Source organism: Ovis canadensis, chromosome 2 (genome assembly GCF_042477335.2).
Source record: "Ovis canadensis isolate MfBH-ARS-UI-01 breed Bighorn chromosome 2, ARS-UI_OviCan_v2, whole genome shotgun sequence".
Classification (NCBI taxonomy): domain Eukaryota; kingdom Metazoa; phylum Chordata; class Mammalia; order Artiodactyla; family Bovidae; genus Ovis; species Ovis canadensis.
In genome coordinates this window covers 209,508,376-209,531,209 of record NC_091246.1, presented here as the reverse complement: position 1 = coordinate 209,531,209, position 22,834 = coordinate 209,508,376, and the positions used below count along the sequence as shown (strand labels likewise).

Here is a 22,834-nt window from a genome sequence, read left to right as displayed (position 1 = left end):
TGCCTTAGTCTTCTGCTCAAGACGTCTGAACTTGGCTTTGCGTTACCAGGCTCTCGATTCCCATTGAGAATCATTGGGATACCAAAATTCAGTGCTCTCATGCAGGGCATTACTTGGCACTTCAATGTGCATTGGAGGCTTACCACTATTCTAGAGAGAGAGAGTGAAAGTCGCTCAGTTGTGTCTGACTCTTTGTGACCCTATGGACCCTATGGACCCTAGGGATCCTCTGACAGGTTCCTCTGTCCATGGAATTCTCCAGGCCAGAATACTGGAGTGAGTAGCCATTTCCTTCTCCAGGGGATCTTCTCAGCACAGGGATCAGACCCAGGTCTCTAGCATTGGGGGTGGATTCTTTACTGTCTGAGCCACCAGGGAAGCCCCACCCACTATTCTAACCGTGCATCAAAACTTTTTGCGGATTCTCTAAGAAAATATTCCATCCTCAGAAGCCTGTTCCTAAGGTAATGGTCTACATAGCAGAAGGGGAAGCTAGGCTTTGCTCCCAGTGCATGGATGGAAAGGGTGGAGGTGACAGAAGATATCAGGAGTCTCCCCTCTCCTGGAGGCAGTGCTCTGTTTAATGTCTGTCCACCTTCAAAGTCGATGTTTGAGCTATAGCTTGATCATGCCATTCAGTATTTATGGTATTTAATGATTCATCATTTGGCAACATGTATCATTTCCCCTGTAGTCTCTACAAACATTTACGGGCCCCCACATGCAGCTGTTGTGTTCAGTGCTGAAATGCACAGACGTGGTACTTGGTGCTCTCCCCTAATTTATGAGTTTCATGGGATCATAGTCTTTGCCAGCCCCTCTGGCTCTTCTTTCTCAGCTTTCAAAGAACCCATCCCCTCTACCAGATCCTTCAGTATTGGTTCCTATGAATTCCATTGTAGTCTTTCTCTGCACACCCTCCCTTGGGCAACTGAATTCGCACCTGGAGTTTTAAATACCACTTTAAGCCGATGACTTCCAATTTTGCATTTCTATATTAGACCCCTATAATCACAGGCTTCTATTTCTTTCTTTCTTTCTTTCTTTTTTGCTATGCTGAGTGGCTTGTGGGAAACTTAGTTCCCCTAGCAGGGACAGAACCCGGGCCCTAAGCAGTCAGAACATGGAGTTCTAAACACTGCGTCACCAGGGAGGTCCCCACAGGCTTGTCTTTCTATTATAATTGCTTTTTAGATATCCCTACTTGGTGGTCTCACAGATAGCTTAAACTCAAAATGTTCAAACCTTGTACTCATTATGTTCCCCACAATCTGTTCCTTCCCCACTTTATTTCCTGTGCCAGTAAATGGTACTATCCTTCTCTTACCCACTGGATTTCAGTTTCTCTTTCACAGTCAGCTACAATCTCCCCTTGACGGTACCTCCCTCTTGCTTTTTAGATTTGCCCCAATGTTCCTCATCCATTGCCACTGCTTTGGTTGAGACTTCCTACTTATCTTCTAGAATCTGGAGCATTGCCATACTGACTGCCACCAACTTAATTCTACATATAGCCTTCCAAGCAATTTTTTCTAAAATTTAAATCCTGCCATATCTCTTCCCTACTAACAACCATCCAATACCTTCTCTTTGCTTATTAGTCAAATCTAATACTTAGGATGTTTACCATTAATTTTCCAATCTGGCTGCTGTCTACCCTTCCAGGTTAATCTCCAGCGATTGTTGTTTTAGTCACTAAGTTGTGTCTGATTCTTGTGACCCCATGAACTGTAGTCCCGCCAGGCTCCTCTGTCCGTGGGATTTCCCAGGTAAGAATACTGGAGTGGGTTGCCATTTCCCTCTCCAGGGGATCTTCCCGACCCAGGGATCAAACCTGTCTCCTGAATTAGCAAGTGGATTATTTATCAATGAGCCACCTGGGAAGCCCCAATCTGTAGCAATAGTCGCCACAAGCCAACATTCTAGCTTCCCTGAGCAATTCACCTACTTTTAAATTAAGTAAACCTGCTTACCTACTCCTCTGTTGAGTTCCTTTGTCTGGAATGTCCTTCCCCTCTTGCTCACGTAGAGAAAGCCCTCTTCATGATTCTTGAAACCCAGTACATGTCTCTTTCTCCCAAACAGTCCCTAGATTCCCCAGACAACCAAGGCATTTTTTCCTAGTTCCTAGAGGTCCTCAGGGGACCCTGCTATAATAATACTTGCCACACTGTATTATTTATTTGTTTCTCCCTCTAGACTCTATACCTTGAAGGCAGGTATCAATGTCTTATTTATTTCTGAATCCCAGTCCCAGCATCTAGCATTCAATAAATATTTGTTGAACAAATGCAAAATCGATGCTTGGGTAAAAAAATAAAAAATGAGATAAATTTACTAAACCTTATTTTTAAAATGTAAAAGTAATTCAAGACAGCCCACTTGTGATTCCCACTGTATATCTTACAGAGATCCATGATGCCAGGCAGTGGCTATGGGGCTGGGGAAGGAGCCTGTTTTGAACCAGATCCAAGATACTTATGACCTTAAGGCTTTTTTCTTGAACTGGGAAGAAACACAGCAGGATGTTACTTGGAAAAAAATTCTTTTTAACCTGCTTTCTTTCATTTGCAATTTTTCATAGTCTTAATTACTTTGAGATCATCCAGTTCCCCCAATAAAAACTAATTATTGAAATAAAATAAATTAAAGATGAGAAAACTAAAAATAAATGTAGAGACTATTAATGAAGATCAAAGTGGGCCATGTATATAAATGAATTTCACTGCCTTATTTGGGGGACAGGTTAATAAAGATGTTAATTGTAACTCCCAGGAGCTTTTGCCATACTCCAGAAGTGTGACAGTGATGAGCCTGATGGTGGTTCAGACTCCGTGAACATCGTGGATTCGTTAGCTGAAGTGAGGGGTGGAGGGGTTGCCTGCTGGGGTCCCAGGGCAGGGGTTCCACTCACATTACACTTCAGAAACATGTTTCCAAGCTCACAGATTCTAAAAGCAAATCTGGGTAAAAGGACATAATCATTTGAAAATGCACCTGGAAAAATGTTATTGGCTAATGTCAGCCTAGGGCATTGCTTTATTACCAAATTATATTTGTCCTTGGAAATTATATTTGCTTATGGAATCACCTATGAGCACCAACTTGGAGTCCAACAGATTGGATATTCTGGGTCACCCTGGCTAGGTAATCCTGGGCAAGACACATACCTCCTTAAGCCTCAGCTCTCTCATCTATAAAATAGAAATGATAGCACTGCCCCTATCTGATAGGGCTGTAGTGAAGCCAAGTAGAATCATGTATGTAAAGTGCCCTGTTGCTCAGTTATGTCCAACTCTTTGTGATCTTATGGACTGCAGCACACCAGGCTTCCCTGTCCTTCACAATTTCCCAGAGCTTGCTCAAACTCATGTCCATCAAGTCAGTGATGCCATCCAACCATCTCATCCTCTGTTGTCTCCTTCTCCTTCTGCCTTCAATCTTTCGCAGCATCAGGGTCTTTTCCAAGGAGTTAACTCTTCACTTCATGTGGCCAAAGTATTGGAGCTTCAGCTTCAAGATCAGTCCTTCCAATGAACATTCAGGGTTGATTTTCTTTAGGATGAACTGGTTGGATCTCCTTGTAGTCCAAGGGACTCTCAAGAGTCTTCTCCAACACCACAGTTCAAAAGCATCAATTCTTCAATGCTCAGCCTTCTTCACAGTCCAACTCTCACATCCGTACATGACCACTGGAAAAACCATAGCTTTGACTAGACAGACCTTTGTTGGCAAAGTGATGTCTCTGCTTTTTAATATGCTGTCTAGGTTGGTCATAACTTTTCTTCTAAGGAGCGAGTGCCTTTTAATTTCATGGCTGCAGTCACCATCTGCAGTGATTTTGGAGCCCAAGAAAATAAAATCTGTCACTGTTTCCATTGTTTCCCCATCTATATGCCATGAAGAGATGGAACTAGATGCTGCGACTTCTGTTTTTTGAATGTTGAGTTTTAAGCCAGCTTTTTCACTCTCCACTTTCACTTTCATCAAGAGGGTATTTAGCTCCTCTTCACTTTCTGCCATAAGGGTGATGTCATCTGCATATCTGAGGTTATTGATATTTCTCCCGGAAATCTTGATTCCAGCTTGTGCTTCATCCAGCCTGGCATTTCACATGATGTACTCAGTATAAAGTTAAATAAGCAGGGTGACAATATACAGCCTTGATGCACTCCTTTCCCAGTTTGGAACCCGTCCGTTGTTCCATGTCCGGTTCTGATTGTTGCTTCTTGACCTGCATACAGGTTTCTCAGGAGGAATGAAAAGGGTAAGCCAAAGTAGAAACAATGCCCAGCAGTGGATGTGTCTTGTGGTGAAAGTAAAGTCTGATGTGGTAAAAGAACAATACTGCATAGGAACCTGAAATGTTAGGTCCATGTATCAAGGCAAATTGGAAGTGGTCAAACAGGAGATGGCCAAGAGTGAACATTGACATTTTAGGAATCAGTGAACTAAAATGGATGGGAATGGGTCAATTTAATTCAGATGACCATTCTATCTACTACTATGGACAAGAATCCCATAGAAGAAATGGAGTAGCCCTCATGGTCAACAAAACAGTCCAAAATGCAGTACTTGGGTATAATCTCAAAAATGACAGAATGATCTTGGGTCTTTTCCAAGGCAAACCATTCAATATTACAGTAAAGTGCCTAACTCATACTAACTTATACTGTCTGCTGGGATCCATTCTGGTCAGAGAAGCACAGAGTTCCAGAGAATAACAAGAAGAGATAAGAAAGCCTTCTTCAGTGATCGATGCAAAGAAATAGAGGAAAACAACAGAATGGGAAAGACTAGAGATCTCTTCAAGAGAATGAGAGATACCAAGGGAACATTTCATGCAAAGATGGGCTTGATAAAGGACAGAAATGGTCTGGACCTAACAGAAGCAGAAGATAGTAAGAAGAGGTGGCAAGAATACACAGAAGAACTGTACAAAAAAGATCTTCACAACCCAAATAATCATGATGGTGTGATCACTCATCTAGAGCCAGACATCCTGGAATGTGAAGTCAAGTGGGCCTTGGAAAGCATCACTACGAACAAAGCTAGTGGAGGTGATAGAATTCCAGTTGAGCTATTTCAAATCCTGAAAGATGATGCTGTGAAAGTGCTGCACTCAATATGCCAGCAAATTTGGAAAACTCAGCAGTGGCCACAGGACTGGAAAAGGTCAATTTTCATTCCAATTCCCAAGAAAGGCAATGGCAAAGAATGCTCAAACTACCACACAATTGCACTCATCTCACATGCTAGTAAAGTAATGCTCAAAATTCTCCAAGCCAGGCTTCAGCGATATGTGAACCATGAACTTCCAGATGTTCAAGCTGGTTTTAGAAAAGGCAGAGGAACCAGAGAGCAAATTGCCAACATCCTCTGGATCATGGAAAAAGCAAGAGAGTTCCAGAAAAACATCTATTTCTGCTTTATTGACTATGCCAACGCCTTTGACTGTGTGGATCACAAGAAACTGTGGAAAATTCTGAAAGAGATGGGAATGCCAGACCACCTGATCTGCCTCTTGAGAAATCTGTATGTAGGTCAGGAAGCAACAGTTAGAACTGGACATGGAACGACAGACTGGTTCCAAATAGGAAAAGGAGTACGTCGAGGCTATATATTGTCACCCTGCTTATTTAACTTCTATGCAGAGTACATCATGAGAAATGCTGGACTGGAAGAAACACAAGCTGGAATCAAGATTGCCAGGAGAAATATCAATCACCTCAGATATGCAGATGACACCACCCTTATAGCAGAAAGTGAAGAGGAACTAAAAAGCCTCTTGATGAAAGTGAAAGTGGAGAGTGAAAAAGTTGGCCTAAAGCTCAACATTAAGAAAACAAAGATCATGGCATCCGGTCCCATCACTTCATGGGAAATAGATGGGGAAACAGTGGCAGACTTTATTTTTGGGGGCTCCAAAATCACTGCAGATGGTGACTGCAGCCATGACATTAAAAGACGCTTACTCCTTGGAAGAAAATTTATGAGCAACCTAGATCTCATATTCAAAAGCAGAGACATTACTTTGCCAACAAAGGTCAGTCTAGTCAAGGCTATGGTTTTTCCAGTAGTCATGTATGGATGTGAGAGTTGGACTGTGAAGAAGGCTGAGCACCAAAGAATTGAGCTTTTGAACTGTGGTGTTGGAGAAGACTCTTGAGAGTCCCTTGGACTGCAGAGAGATCCAACCAGTCCATTCTGAAGGAGATCAACCCTGGGATTTCTTTGGAAGGAATGATGTTAAAGCTGAAACTCCAGTACTTTGGCCACCTCATGTGAAGAGTTGACTCATTGGAAAAGACTCTGATGCTGGGAGGGATTGGGGGCAGGAGGAGAAGGGGACGACAGAGGATGAGATGGCTGGATGGCATCACTGACTCGGTGGACGTGAGTCTGAGTGAACTCCGGGAGTTGGTGATGGACAGGGAGGCCTGGCGTGCTGCGATTCATGGGGTCACAAAGAGTCGGACACGACTGATAGACTGAACTGAACTGAAAGAGAAGCTTTCTCTCAGGTCCACACAGAGGCATTTCCAAGGTTGGGAAACGGGTCAGTCCACTGCCAAACCATGTTCTCCTTCTTCTAACCATGTTAGCAGATAAACAACAGCTATTTTACCCAGCAAAAGGTGAATAGTAACTTACATGTACTTTCTTGATAAAGCAGGCAGAACAAGGATTATTAGTTCAGAGGATACAGTTGGAACTGGAACCCAGGGTTCCTCACCTCTGGTTATTGATTTCATTCAACAGATACCTATTTACTCTTATGTGACAGTTACAGGGGCAAGTGTAAGATACTAGGAACACTGGAAGTGGTCAGGTTTGCATTGCAGAAACCTTTAGTGCTCTTTCCACTGTATCGAGATTTAAGTGAAAGCAACGATGATAACACGATTGGCGTCTGTGATGTAGCGGTCCTTACTGGAGGACCACCATGAAGATAAAAAAGGTCTCCAGGGGAAGAGCCCTGTGGCCACAGCATCTCACAGTGGTTCAGGATGAGGAGAAAGGAGCCTTCACCAGAAGGGACAGCTTTAACAGGTGCTCAGACTGACTCAGGTAGGTGTTGGAAAATTGCAGGTCAGCTCTTACAGTGTGTGAATTCAGGCAGTGTTTAAGCCCAAGCAAGCAAAAATCAAGTCAGTTCTGGCCTAGGAGGTTTGCCTGATATCTAGAAGGAAGTCAAGAACTCTAAGGGAGCTAAACAGAAAGAAGGGGCTTCTTAGGTGGCACTAGTGGTAAAGAACCCACCTCCCAGTGCAGGAGACATAAGAGATGTGGGTTTGATCCCTGGGTTGGGAAGATCCCCTGGAGGAAGAAATGGCAACCCACTCCAGTATTCTTGCCTGGAGAATTCCATGGATAAAAGAGCCTGGCTGGCTACGGTCCATGGGGTCGCACGGTTGGACACAACTGGGCAACTGAACACACATACAAACAGAAAGAAACCGGCATAGCATCATCTCTCACACACCTGTCGTTGAGTCTAAACCCTGACGCGTCACTGAGCAGCTGAATGAACTTCCACATTGTGTAAAAAAAAAAAGGATGGGAGCTACCTTTTGGTGGGCACTGCCTAAAAGTTAGACATTGCGGATGTTGACTGAACTTGTGGTGGTAATCATTTTGCAGCGTATACACATACCAAATCATTATGTTGGCTGCATAATGAGACAGGGACATAACATAGTTAGTAGAAGGAGAACAAGGTTTGGCTTTGGATGGACCCATTTCCCAGCCTAGGAAATGCTTCTGGGTGGACCTGGGAGAAAGCTTCTCTTTCCTCAGGTGCAAAACTGTGCTATTCTGACCAGCATGGACTCCAGCAGACAGTATGCTGTGCTATGCTGCACTTGGTCTCTCTGTCTCTTTGCGGCCTCATGGACTGTAGCCCGCCAGGCTCCTCTGTTCATGGGGATTCTCCAGGCAAGAATACTGGAGCGGGTTGCCATGCTCTCCTCCAGGGAATCTTCCCAACCCAGGGGGAACATATTTTAAATCATAGGATCTTTCTCACTTTTACAGATTAAGGAACTGGAAAAGAGTAACTTCCTCAAGCACCCCCAGAGGATGCCAGATGGAGCGTGGACCTGCCACTCCTGGAATTGATGCCGATTATTAAAATCTCTCTTATCAGTATCCTTCCCCTTAGTTCAGCCCACTGAGCAACTCCCTTGTCTAGCGGTTCACTGAATCGAGTGGATGCGATGCACACAGCTTAGGCTGTGTTCACAGCAAACACACAAAGACATACTCAGACCCCTTTGAGCCCAAAGCATGGCAGCTCTTGGTCACCGCAACACGGACAAAGATCATTTTAAACTTTTAATCATCCTCTGTCCTGTAGTGGTGTCACGTGAAGTGAAGTGCTCACGCTGGATTTCAGGTCAAAAGAAAACATTCCCAGGGTGGGGCTAGATGGCTGTGTTTTAACGCTGTCTGATGCCAGTATTCCGCCCATGTTATTTCTTGCTTCCCCCTGGTGGTCAAAAACTGGAAAAGCAGTCGTACTGAAAAAAACTAGGTGTCAGCAGGATCCATTTGCCTATCGTTTATAGGACATCTGAATCTGGGTCCCTGCAGGGCTTTTAGAACCGCTTTCCTGCCTTTTGATTTCTACTAAGTTCTTCCAGTGGAAAGTCTTTCCATGTGCGGCGTTCTTTCCTGGGGCTGAAAGAACCAGGATAATCCCGGATGCTTCCCTACAGCTGAGCTCATGTCACAAATCAAGCATGATTTTCAGCAGATATTTCTTTAAAAGTTTGAAGGCCTCTGTGGATTCTATTCCCTTCTCAACAGGAACAGGCATCAAAGAGACAGGAATAAAATGCTTTGCACGCACATCAGGAACTAATTGCCAATTTGGCAAATGCATTGACTAATGTCATGCACTGTTATTTCTAAATCCTCTCCTGTCCTTGACCCCCAGTATCTAGATGTAAACTTGGAACCATTAGTGGAGAAGGATAAAGTCTTCTGGTGCCTCAAATGGAATTGAGAGGGATTTAAACTAGGCGCTTTTGAGCATGGTGAAATGAACCCAGCAGTACATTAATGCTAGGATTTGAGCTCACACAGCGTGAGCGCTTTCAAAAACCGTGTTTAAGGAAGCAAACAGAGCCACGACAGACCCTTTCAGGGGAGCAAACGGAGTTGGATGAAACAATCAATGACACATTAAAAAACCACAACTGGGCTGCAATCATGTGGGCAGGAAAAAAAAAGTTTTTCTTTATCACAGGATCTTTGCATCTAATGAGATGGTGACTGGACAAGGTCCAGAGGAGTAAGGCCTCTGTTTACTTTACCTAAGAAATGTCTAAATATTTAGTTGATTCTCTTAAAAGCCTTATGGGAGCCTCTAGCAAACTGGTCTTTAAGGTATGATCTTATTGGCTCTATATTGCCATTGGCAGAGCTTTTTAAAGGGAATTTGGAAAAGTCAGGAGATACTACCACTGAAAGTACAAATGTTAACTTTTCTTTTCCTCTCAAAATTAACTCTTTTTATTGTCCTCCAAATATTTAGTTTAGGACCAATACCTTTCCAGTCAATACTTTGTCTTAATTATTCCTGAAATGTTCATCTGTTCCTCGCTGTTGTTATTCAGTTGCTAAGTCACGTCTGACACTTTTGCGACTCCATGGACTATATAGCCCGCCAGGCTCCTCTGTCCATGGGATTCTTCAGACAAGAATATAGGAGTGGGTTGCCATTTCCTTCTCCAGGGATCTTCCTGACCCAGGGATCTCTCCCCCTTTCGTACATTTTATTCTTATCCGGTCCAGGTGGGCCCAAAGTGCTTGAGGCTAAAAAGGGGAGGGGTATTTTCTTGGGAGTGGGAGGGGAAGCTAAGAGGCCTGAGAAAGCTCTGTAAGAATGTCTATAGGGGTCCACCCTTTAAATTCACACTACTGTTGTACTGGCAGATTTCAGTCAAGACCAATATCCAGTTTGCGCTAAGCTTCTGGGATCCTCTGTGTCAAAAACCCAGTGCTTCCCAGACATGGCATCAACTGGGGCTTTAACCTTTTTTAGACTTTCTCCAGCATGCCTTCTTTATCACTGCTTCCTGTGGACTCTTACTAAGGGTCACCGAACTTCTCCCCTCCCCCCCTGCAGGAGGCCAGCACAGACCCCTGTTCCCGCCAGTTTGATTAATGTGTCTTGGCTGATTGTGTGCAAGATGGCAGGCCTTTAGCAAGTGTGACCAGTTTATTGTTCAGCCAATCACAGGCGCCTCAGTTAGCATGTGAAAAGGGGGTGTGTTGCTGGGGAGGGCGAGTGTTCTGGCGGCTGAGTCAAAGGAAGAGCGTTTTGGGGGGTCACGGAGCAACACCCACTTCTTTGAGGGGATGTTACTATGCTCTACTAAACCTGTAAACCTCTTACTCAAAGCACTTTTTTTTCTCCTCCCTCTTTTTTCAAGGAGATCTTTTTTTCCCATGGTGCAAGCAAGGCAAGACACTGGCTACTCTGCAGATGGAGTTCACGTTCCAGGGTTTTTAATATTTCACTTTTATATTTCTGTTAGAGAATGATCCTGCTGAGAGTCTGGGAATCCGTGCTCGTCAGAACCCTCTCACTGACACTTGGATATATTGCTCTGAAAGCTATCCCAGGAGAAAAGATTAAACAAAAAAAGCCTACTTTTCAAAGCCTACTTCTCAATCTGCCCACATCAAAATAAGACAACTGGCCCTTTGAAGTGGAAGACACGGAGTTCTCAGCCAGCTTGCTTAAAATGGGGGGTGGGGTGGGGAAGAGAAGGAAGGAAAGAAAGAAGGAAAGAAAGACTAGGGTATAAAATTATATACCTCTCTTTCCTCGGCTAGATTTAGTCTGGCAAGGGAGTCTAAATTGATGGTGAGAAAACTGACAACCTGCTCATCATCACCCCAAGAAAAGAGGTAACTGGTCAGAGAAACCTGTCCAGCTGGGTCAGCACCAGGCGTCTTTTAAAAAAACCTGTATAAATAGAAACTGTGTTGTTCATACATAGTCCAGACAAGGTCTGGAAAGGGCAGAGTGGACGCAGATGGACACTGGATGGTTCTTTAGGTTCTGAGCTCTCCAGCTTCCTCAGAGTGATTGTACTGCTGAATTCAAAGTTTGGGGGCCCGGGGAATGAAAAGGAAAGGAATGGAAATCTCATCAAGAATGGTGTTAACGGTTCTCTGTGATGTTTATCTGGCTCCCATACACTCTTCTGGTCCCTTAATCACTAGAGCTCAAGTGCCTGCAAATAGCAGCAGTGGCTTGGGGATGGAGGTGGGTAGGGGATGGCTTGAAGGGACTTCTTAATTCACATAAGGGGATGTTCCAGGAACACATATGTGGGTGGTTGTTTTAAAACATACTCCTTATGATTGAGCTATCAGTAGTACTGACCCCACGCTCAGGATATGCTGGACTTCTAAGATTTACAAGCTCAAGTTTACAACATCTTGCCTGTGACTAAGGTTACAATTTGCTTCCCTCCATAAGCCTAGCTGGACCCATGGTCTATACACTGTCCAAGCCCATGGAAGTGGGGTTTGCAAATGAACACCCTCTCATAAGCTGAACTGGTGAAAGACTGTGGGTGAGTGACTACAAACCCAACCTCTTAGAGATCCAAGAATGTGCCAAATTCATCTATGCAGGCCCAGCATATAACACAATGCCTGGCAGATAGCAGGTGCTCAAAATTTTTGACTTATTTAAATTAAATTGAATCCTTACTAGAAAAACAATGCAAAGTATGAACCCTATTGATGTTGGGCCTGGAAAATTCTCTTCATAAATAAGAAATTGCATATTACTTTGGAATGACAACAAAATGAAAAATGCAACATATTTTTCACTGGTTTATTGGAACCCAGTTATCTTATTTAGTACAGAATCTGGCAGGAAAGCATTTTGGACAAGTTCCTTTCATTATTGTTCTCACCAAGGATCACTGTTTATTGCTGGAATCAACTTGAAACCCAAATAGTTCAAGTTTGAGGGAATAGCATATGCTCACCGTGGCAGCTTTGTGTTGAGATCATTCCAATTATTTTCTACAACCCATCTGTGACCCTAAACTTCTGCCTGCACCTACTTTAGGAAGCTAAGGGGTCCCATTTTCACCTGGAGAGCAGAGTAGGTAGGGAGGGGTACAGGCAGGGTGGAAAAAGATGAGACCCAGTTCTCCTAGAAACTGAAGCACCTGGAGAAAGGCTCTATTGTCAACTGGACCATCATCTCTATGAGAAGCCTGGTCTTTTTTCTCTCTGTCTCAGACCAAATGGAAAAGGCATTATTCCAAGCCCTAAGGTGAGAGAGTGACATTTTTCTCTAGTGCTAATTAGAAATGGCAACCTATTTGTAAATGATCCAAACCCCATCTAGCAATGCATATAGATCATTCACAAAGCAACTGAAATGATTTTAGAGTTGGTCTTTAGCTGCTGTAGGTGTTCCATAATCTTAGTCAGTTCAAGATGACTAAACCCTATATACAGCTGTTTGAATAAAAGTATGAGATGCTGGAGGAAAAAAGAAAATTCCTAGCCTTCTATGTCTTTTGTTTTCCACTTTAATTGCCTTTTAAATTTTCTTACAATTTCTTACTCTCATAAAAACCCTTCCAGGATAAGCTTATACCAAAGTTAGTAATACAACAATTTGGGGAAATTTCATTTTTAGTTATGGGACAATGGAAAGATATAAAGACTGGAAAATCAAACTTGGGCCACATTCTCCCTAATCGTGTACATATCTGAAAGTGAAAGTGAAAGTCATTCAGTCAGGTCTGACTTTTTGCGACCCCATGGACTATATAGTTCATGGAATTCTCCAGGCCAGAATACTGGAGTGGGTAGTCTTTACCTTCTCCAAGGGATCTTCCCAATCCAGGGATCGAACCTAGGTCTCCTGCACTATACATATCTACCTCCCCTTTAATCCTGCCTGCGAGAGTCCAGCTCTGGTATGGCCATGATGTGGTCCTTCATCCTATCGCTCATTGCTTGCTTTCTCTCTTTTGTTTCAATGTCCTTGAAGTGACAATTCGGTGATCTGACCTCTCTGGAATGTCCTTGGGACCATTTCTCGAAAACATCCCCCTTGGAATAATTGCAACACTTCCAAATCCACCCCCAGGAGCCAGTCTTGGAGGACCAAATATGGGACAGAAAATGACAAAGTGTTAGGTCTAGAGACAATGGATGAACTCTTGTATAATCTAGAGACATCTTACCTGGCCTGTCCTAGGCCCAGGGAGCCTCTATTTCCCCTCTAGCTTTCTTTTTATACTTTATGAAGTACAATAATCTAGCAAATAGACTCAATGATAGTCATTGGGCTCAAAAATGAGACCTTCTTTTGAGTTTTCCATTTAAACCATTGGGTGTTTGGAAATGGATGTGGAGTCCACAGTAATAGTCATTCCCAATTGTTATTCCGCTTGTTTCTTGTGTTTTACAGAGCTGGAAAACTGATCTAACCTTGGCTACTATTTCAATGTTTTCCTCATAAAAAGATTAGTCAGGGAATGTAAGAGTCTAAAAATCTGTCTACACTGTTAACAATGAAAGGAAAATAGCTTGTGTGGCCAGTGCTCTCACACCGATAACTCATAGAGCTTTTGGAAGCTCAAATCAATATTACCTGGGTTGTAGTTAGGTAGCTTGGAAACTCCAGGCCAGGTATCCTCTGTAGGGACTCCCAGCACCTATATAAAGACAAAGAAAGATGCGGGGAGAGATGAAGTGGATGGAGCAGGTATGGAGACATGGAGGACACATCGGGGAGGAACAGGGAAAAACTGGATGTATGTCACACTGTGCCAGCTGATGTGTACAAGAAAGAAATTTTAGTGTTCCCAACATTTGTAGTTTCACAGGCAAAATTGCAGTATATTTCCATGGTCCTGTGTGTCAACTTGACTGGACTAAAGGATGCCCAAGACAGTCGATAAAACATTATTTCTGAGTGTGACTGCGAGGGTGTTTCTGGAAGAGGTTAGTATTTGAATCAGTAGACGGAATAAAGAGAACTGCCCTCACCAATTTCGGTGGCATCGTCTAATCGCTAGAGGGCCTGGACAGAACAAAAGAGTGGAGGAAGCACACATTTTTTGTCTCTCTTTTTGAGCTGGGACATCCATCTTCTCTTGCCTTTGGAGCCCCTAGTTCTCTGGCCTTCAGATTCTGGGACTTACACTAGTGGCCCCCTTAAACTGACTTACACCACCAGCTTTCCTGGTTTTCCAGCTTGCGGAGGACATATCTCAGCCGCCATGAAATCACATGAGCCAATTCCCACGATAAATCACTATATATATATATATATATATATATATATATATATATATATATGTATATAAAATATCATGGGAATTGGCTTATGTGTACACACACACACACACACACACACACCTTTCCATATCTCCCATTGGGTCTACTTCTGTGGAGAACCCTGACTAATACAGATCATATAACGTTACTTAAAGTAAGGTTATATGCCATATTCTCATATTCTCAAGGTTAAAGTCATATTCTCATCCCTAAATATCTACAGGCATATCTCAGAGATATTTTGGGTTTAATTCCAGACCACGGCAATAAAGCTAATACTGTAATAATGTGAGTCACACAAATTTTTTGGTTTCCCAGTATATATAAAAGTTATGTTTACACTATATTATGGTCTATTAAGTGTGTAACAGAGCAATGTGCATACCTTAATTTAAAAACCAATGTACATGCCTTAATTAAAAAAATGCTTCCTTGCTAAAAAATTGCTACCCGTCATCTGACAAGGAAGCGTTGCTGCGAACCTTCAATTTGTTTTAAAAAAGCAATGTCTGCAAAGTGCAATAAAGTAAAGCACAGTAAAATGAAGTGTGTCTACTGTATGAATGCATGATCACCATAGGTTGGGATGCTATTTTTAGAGTTGGAAATATAGAAAGACGTGAGTGGCAAAGTGTCCCTTTGCCTTACATTGGATAACTCTCTGTATATATATATCTCAACAGGAGACACTTGACAGTTTAAATTATGCCTCAGCATGGGCATTCAGCTGTTCACCAATGTGCTCAAATTAAAAAGGATTCAGATTACTGACCTTTAGGCAGTGGAATGTTGGCTAAAAATGATCCTAAACCTAACCTAGTCTTTTCTACTGAATTCATCTTATCTGCTTTTTTTCTCTGTGGCCCAGCAGTTTGGAATATAGTATTTGGTTTTTAACTGGTGGATCATAATAGTAACAACATTGCTTGAAAAAGAGCTCATTTATGCTCTGAGTTACTAAACTGAAGCTTTACTTTTTAATTACTATGAAAAGAAAAATCTTTTAGAATTTAAAGTCAAAATACTTCAGATTTTAAATGATTCTGTTACTCTGAGTTCCCTTCTAGACAAAACCTTACCATTCTTTTAAGATAATCATAAATGCTCAATGTCAGTTGGGAGCTGGAATAATATTGTTTTTGTGAAATACTAATGAAACATTAGTAGCTTTCATACACCACTACAATATAGCTCTTCTGGGAAGCATGCCTCAATACAAGCATCTCTCATAGAAGAAGCCTAGTGAAGCCATTTGTAAAATGCTGGAGACAGATGCTGGTCCAGTTGTTATGGCAGAACATCAACTGCCCAACAATGACTGACTTCCTACTCCAGGTGATCTTGCCAACCTAGGGAATGAACCTGTGTCTCTTGTGTGTCTTGCACCGGCAGGTAGATTCTTTATCATTGCACCACCTGGGAAGCCTCGACTGATAAAAATTGATGAGGAATTGGAAGCCTCTTAATACGTACCAGTTAGCTGAGTAAGACTCTGGCTGAGAAGTATACTTTGTGGTGCTTGTTAAGCTTGTCCTCAAACAAAAGCTATCAAAGTGCCATTTTCCCTCATATAATAATGAAAAAAAAAATCAAGCCACCCAGTAGAAGCTTCTTTCTTTGATCCATTCCCTAAACAAATTGAAAAGTTACTGAGAGGATTATGAGCTTTTCCTAGCAGCCACCCCAAGCCAGAGGGAACACTGAGAATCCTGGAATCCATTTTGAAAAACCAACTGGACTAATTCTTCTTTTGTGGGAGAGGGCCAAAGGATGGGGAGTTAATTCTTCTTTGCTAAACTGCCATCTTATGTATTTGCAAAGATGTGTGTGTAAACAAGTGGGCAGAATGATTCACAAATACCCCTACATCTTCTGTTGCCTGGCAAGAAAATGACAAGAGCAAAGATAATGAAGAGAAAGCAATAAAGGAAATAAATAATGACTGCATCCATATTTTCTCTAAGGCAAAAGTTACCAGAATTGTTGGGTACTTTGTATTATTGTGTAATTAAAGCCAACAATGGATACCAACAATTTTAGAATATTGTGCTAAAAGCTTTAAGCTTTGAGATTTTAAAAGTTTAAATAATAATTCAATATCCTTTATGTGGAAATTTGATGCTCAGTTTTTATTTGAAAATTATTGAGTTCATTTTCACTTGAGAAAATTACTAAATCTCCACTTCACTGACTGGGAAACTGAAAACCAAAAATAGTTGATTTACTCTCTCCCTGAAGGTTCTTAAAAGGCAGTTAGTGAGTGCTATGTTTGAAACCACAGTGGGCTGCAGAGGCTGTTTTCTGCCTTTGTTGAAATGGAAACTGAAGGCATTTTGATTAATGGCTTTAAAGTCTGCATAGTTTATTTTATTTGGATTTTAGAGCTACATCCGGTATTATTTGCTAAAAATATTTATTGAAAGAATTATATTTCTAAAAAATTGATCAAAAATTGATGGTAGCCATTCAGGTGTAAACGCACACACATACATACACAGCTAGGGGTATTTCAGAAATATGATAAAATAAAGATTCAGGACTTCTCCAGAATGAGATCTCAAAATAAATGTAAAGAAAAGTTGTGATTAGAGGTTGGGAGATATCCACTAGTCCCTCCATCACGTATCACAGAGCCTGAAGCAGCTTTCCTTTTTTGTCTATGTACACCATTTTTAGTAAACCACAATTCAGGAGCCATTTGGAGTGTTTGAATTTCCAAGCTACTTGGGATGAAATAGTATAATAGACAACACACTGATGAATATGTTTCTTCCTTGTTCTCAGAGCATGAAACTATAGATGTGGTAACAAAACTGGGGCCTCTACTTGCCTGGACAGAAGAAGGAGGGAAACGAGACATAATGAATCTGACCTCCTGGTGCCCAGTAAGGAGAGAGCTAAGCGATATGGAACTATCTCCTGATCAGTACAATCTGGAGCTCAACAATGAGCTGCTGCTGCTGAAAGTGAAGTCGCTCAGTCGTGTCCGACTCTTTGCGACCCCATGGACTGCAGCCTACCAGGCCCCCCCGTTCATGGGATTCTCCAGGCAAGAGTACTGGAGTGCAACAATGAGCTAGGCAAGTCTATAAGCTTGAGAAATAACTTTAGAAGTGGAGGAGGGGGAGACTTAATAAACAGAGAAGAACGTTATGATTAAAAGTGATAGGAGCTATAATATTCTCATAACACTTTGTTCAAAGAGGTCACAAGTTCAGGAGTCAGAAAACCAAATACACCAGAAGACACTAAAGACCTGACAAATTAGTTTGTGAGACTTGCTTTACCTCCTAACCTCAAGTTAGAGCTGAGTTTGGAACTCACGACTCCAACATCATGCCAGTGTTATTTCTAATGTGTTTGCTTGTTTTAAGGTTTAATGAGTTGTCATAAATGTCACAATAAAGTCCTTCTGATTTATTTCAGTGTGATAAGCATAATGTTAGACATGAACATGGCGACCTGGGTAAGACCTATTGGACCCCTTTGTTAAGATGTGCTTGCTTTGGTTGCATCACTCATGTTTGAGTATTTTATGTCCAGATACAAGTCCAAACTTCTCACTTACTGAGTTATTAATACCTAAAACATCCTTCAGATGGCCAGGGACAGTCACCAAGACCAGTCCTGGAAACCTGATCCAATAACTAGAAAACCATCAGATTCTGGGAAGTGTCATAACTCATTTTTTTCTGATCTATGATTTCTAAGGGCTGCACTAAATGCCAAGAACTATAAAATGGTTGCTTTAAGAACACAGTCATTTAAAAATAGGAAGTAATGTTTTAAAAAACCAACTTATATACAACTTTTCAAATATCCTAATGGTATACCTAATCTCACTATTAAAATTGTTATTAACTATCTAGTTATACATACATCTTTTGCATCTATACATAGTTCATGTTTGTTTGGCATGTATTTACTTATATACCACCATCACCCCACCTAGATGAACAACAGCTCAAAGCACAGATTATGCGTTTTTCCTATTCTTTCCATTTTTCCAATGTCTTGTAACATCTTATAAGATAATGAGTACCCAATGATATTGCTTCCTGAATAAATGAATGGGAAAAACTTTTCAAGTGTGTAGAAGATCACTTTTACAGGGTCAGATCTAAGCAGGGTTAATTCTGCTTCCTCTAATGTGGACAAGAAACTAACAGAGAGAATAGAACAATTAGGTTAAATATTAGGAAATGCCTGTCAACAGTTTGGTTGGTCTTTGAAACATCGCTAGGAAAATAATTTCTCCGAGGGACTTCCCCAGTGGTCCAGGGGTTAAGATTCTGAGCGCCCAATGCAGGGGGCCTGGGTTCAATCCCTGTTGGGGGAGTAGATCCCACATGCCGTGACTAAGACTTTGCATACTGCAAGTAAAGAACCTGCATGGTGGATCAAAGATCCCTCAGGCCATGGCTAAGACCTGGTGCAGTGAAATAAAACAATATTTTTTAAAAAAATAATAATTTCTCCGAGAGAGAAAGACAGCAAACATTCGTTGAGCACTTAGGGTACATGGTGCTTGTTACTCACATGATCTTTTAAAATTCTCATAGCAAGGTTATAAAATCATTATCACCAGCCCCATGTAACAGAAGAGGAAACTGAAGCTCAGAGGGATTCTATAACTTGCACATGTTCATTTAGCTGAAAAATGGCTAGAATTCACATGTTCAGCTTAAAAGCTGTTATTTACATTAGGCTACCTCCAGTATGAAAAGGCAAAATGATAGGATACTGAAAGAGGAGCTCCCCAGGTCAGTAGGTGCCCAACACGCTACTGAAGATCAGTGGGGAAATAACTCCAGAAAGAATGAAGGGATGGAGCCAAAGCAAAAACAATACCCACTTGTGGATGTGACTGGTGATAGAAGCAAGGTCCGATGCTGTAAAGAGCAATATTGCATTGGAACCTGGAATGTTAGGTCCATGAATCAAGGCAAATTGGAAGTAGTCAAACAGGAGATGGCAAGAGTGAACGTCAACATTCTAGGAATCAGCGAACTAAAATGGACTGGAATGGGTGAATTTAACTCAGATGACCATTATATCTACTACTGTGGGCAGGAATCACTTAGAAGAAATGGAGTAGCCATCATGGTCAACAAAAGAGTCCAAAATGCAGTACTTGGATGCAATGTCAAAAACGACAGAATGATCTCTGTTCGTTTCCAAGGCAAACCATTCAATATCACAGTAATCTAAGTCTATGCTCCAACCAGTAATGCTGAAGAAGCTGAAGTTGAACAGTTCTATGAAGACCTACAAGATCTTTTAGAACTAACACCCAAAAAAAGATGTCCTTTTCATTATAGGGGGCTGGAACGCAAAAGTAGGAAGTCAAGAACAGGCAAGAACAGTCAAGAACAGGTAACAGGCAAATTTGGCCTTGGAATAAGGAACGAAGCAGGGCAAAGGCTAACAGTTTTGCCAAGAGAATGCACTGGTCATAGCAAACACCCTCTTCCAACAACACAAGAGAAGACTCTACACATGGACATCACCAGATGGACAAGACTGAAATCAGATTGATTATATTCTTTGTAGCCAAAGATGGAGAAGCTCTATACAGTCAGCAAAAACAAGACCAGGAGCTGACTTTGGCTCAGATCATGAACTACTTATTGCCAAATTAAGACTTAAGTTGAAGAAAGCAGGGAAAACCACTAGACCATTCAGGTATGACCTAAATCAAATTCCTTATGATTATACAGTGGAAGTGAGAAATAGATTTGAGGGATTAGATCTGATAGATAGAGTGCCTGGTGAACTATGGACGGAGGTTCATGACACTGTACAGGAGACAGGGATCAAGACCATACCCATGGAAAAGAAATGCAAAAAAGCAAAATGGCTGTCTGAGGAGGCCTTGCAAATAGCTGTGAAAAGAAGAGAAGTGAAAAGCAAAGGAGAAAAGGAAAGGTATAAGCATCTGAAGGCAGAGTTCCAAAGAATAGCAAGGAGGGATAAGAAAGCTTTCCTCAGTGATCAATGAAAAGAAATAGAGGAAAAGAACAGAATGGGAAAGACTAGAGATCTCTTCAAGAAAATTAGAGATACCAAGGGAACATTTCATGCAAAGATGGGCTCCATAAAGGACAGAAATGGTATGGACCTAACAGAAGCAGAAGATATTAAGAAGAGGTGGCAAGAATACACAGAAGAACTGTACAAAAAAGATCTTCACAACCCAGATAATCATGATGGTGTGATCACTCATCTAGAGCCAGACATCCTGGAATGTGAAGTCAAGTGGGCCTTAGAAAGCATCACTATGAACAAAGCTAGTGGAGGTGATCAATTCCAGTTGAGCTATTTCAAATCCTGAAAGATGATGCTGTGAAAGTGCTGCACTCAATATGCCAGCAAATTTGGAAAACTCAGCAGTGGCCACAGGACCGGAAAAGGTCACTATTCATTCCAATCCTAAAGAAAGGCAATGCCAAAGAATGCTCAAACTGCCGCACAATTGCACTGATCTCACATGCTAGTAAAGTAATGCTCAAAATTCTCCAAGCCAGGCTTCAGCAATATGTGAACCATGAACTTCCAGATGTTCAAGCTGGTTTTAGAAAAGGCAGAGGAACCAGACATCAAACTGCCAACATCCGCTGAATCTGGAAAAAGCAAGAGAGTTCCAGAAAAACATCTATTTCTGCTTTATTGACTATGCCAAAGCCTTTGACTGTGTGGATCACAAGAAACTGTGGAAAATTCTGAAACAGATGGGAATACCAGACCACCTGACCTGCCTCTTGAGAAACCTGTATGCAGGTCAGGAAGCAGCAGTTAGAATTGGACATGGAACAATAGACTGGTTCCAAATAGGAAAAGGAGTACATCAAGGCTGTACATTGTCACCCTGCTTATTTAACTTATATACAGAGCACATCATGAGAAACACTGGGCTGGAAGAAGCACAAGCTGGAATCAAGATTGCCGGGAGAAATATCAATAACCTCAGATATGCAGATGACACCACCCTTATGGCAGAAAGTGAAGAGGAACTAAAAAGCCTCTTGATGAAAGTGAAAGAGGAGAGTGAAAAAGTTGGCTTAAAGCTCAACATGCAGAAAACTAAGATCATGGCATCTGGCCCCATCCATTCATGGGAAATAGATGGGGAAACAGTGGAAACAGTGTCAGACTTTAGTTTTTTGGGCTCCAAAATCACTGCAGATGGTGACTGCAGCCATGAAATTAAAAGATGCTTACTCCTTGGAAGGAAAGTTATGACCAACCTAGATAGCCTATTGAAAAGCAGAGATATTACTTTGCTAACAAAGGTCCGTCTAGTCAAGGCTATGGATTTTCCAGTGGTCGTGTATGGATGTGAGAGTTGGACTGTGAAGAAACTGAGTGCTGAAGAATTGATGCTTTTGAACTGTGGTGTTGGAGAAGATCTTGAGAGTCCCTTGGACTGCAAGGAGATCCAACCAGTCCATTCTGAAGGAGATCAGTCCTGGGTGTTCATTGGAAGGACTGATGCTAAAGCTGAAACTCCAGTACTTTGGCCACCTTATACAAAGAGTTGACTCATTGGAAAAGACTCTGATGCTGGGAGGGATTAGGGGCAGGAGGAGAAGGAGACAACAGAGGATGAGATGGCTGGATGGCATCACCGACTTGATGGACGTGAGTGTGAGTGAACTCTGGGAGCTGGTAATGGACAGGGAGGCCTGGTGTGCTGTGATTCATGGCGTCGCAAAGAGTCGGACACAACTGAGCGACTGAACTGAACTGAACTGAACCTCCAGCTTAGACGATGTTATGGAACCCAGTGATACTTTTTGAAGGTAAGTTTTATCAGTAGCACTTATCAGTCTTGCAGGGAAATTCTGAGGAAGAAAAATCTTTGGCTTGAAATTTTTTTTAGTGTATGAATGTTTCCCAATTTGTCCTGTGTTCCTCCATTATATCCTCCATGTTTCCAAAAGAAAACTTAATGGCAGTGATTAATCTCTATAAAATATCTGAATTTCACAAAGGCCATTTTATTTCAGCATTCACAACACACTGTGTTTTCTGGGTCATGAATCTGTAGTACTAGACTGGTTTGCACAGAATATCTTCAAAAATATGAGTCATTGACCCTCCAGACACTAGCAACTAACTCTTCCTTTTTCTTAAGTTTCCTGAGGATTATCCTCACCTTCATGTTGTAAAATTCAACTGTAAAAAAATGATATAAGCGTTTTTTACATGGGCTTTTACAAATATTTATTTATTTATTTTTACTTATTTGGCTGTGCCAAGTCTCAGCTGCAGCACAATGGATCTTTTGTTGTGGCATGTGAGATCTAATTCCCTGAACAGGGATCAAACCCGGGCTCCCTGCATTGGAAGCACAGGGTCTTAGCCACTGGACCACCAGGGAAGTACCCCCCTTTTTTAATTTTTAAAATGAAGGACTCCACAGTGGAAACATAATTCAAAAATGAAATTTTATATTATTCCTCAAGGCAAAATGTTTGGTGACATTAAGTCAAAA

At 41.7% G+C, this 22,834-nt stretch overlaps 1 protein-coding gene across 1 annotated transcript in view; it reads right to left on the bottom strand.

Annotated features, from left to right (window-relative positions):
• The window catches only part of CDK15 (cyclin dependent kinase 15), a 92,185-nt gene that overhangs the window by 26,056 nt on the left and 43,295 nt on the right, over positions 1–22,834 (bottom strand). The window contains exon 10 of the mRNA XM_069579471.1: positions 13,649–13,712. Within this exon, the coding sequence (XP_069435572.1) occupies positions 13,649–13,712 (64 nt within the window). The remainder of the gene's footprint in view (positions 1–13,648; positions 13,713–22,834) is intronic.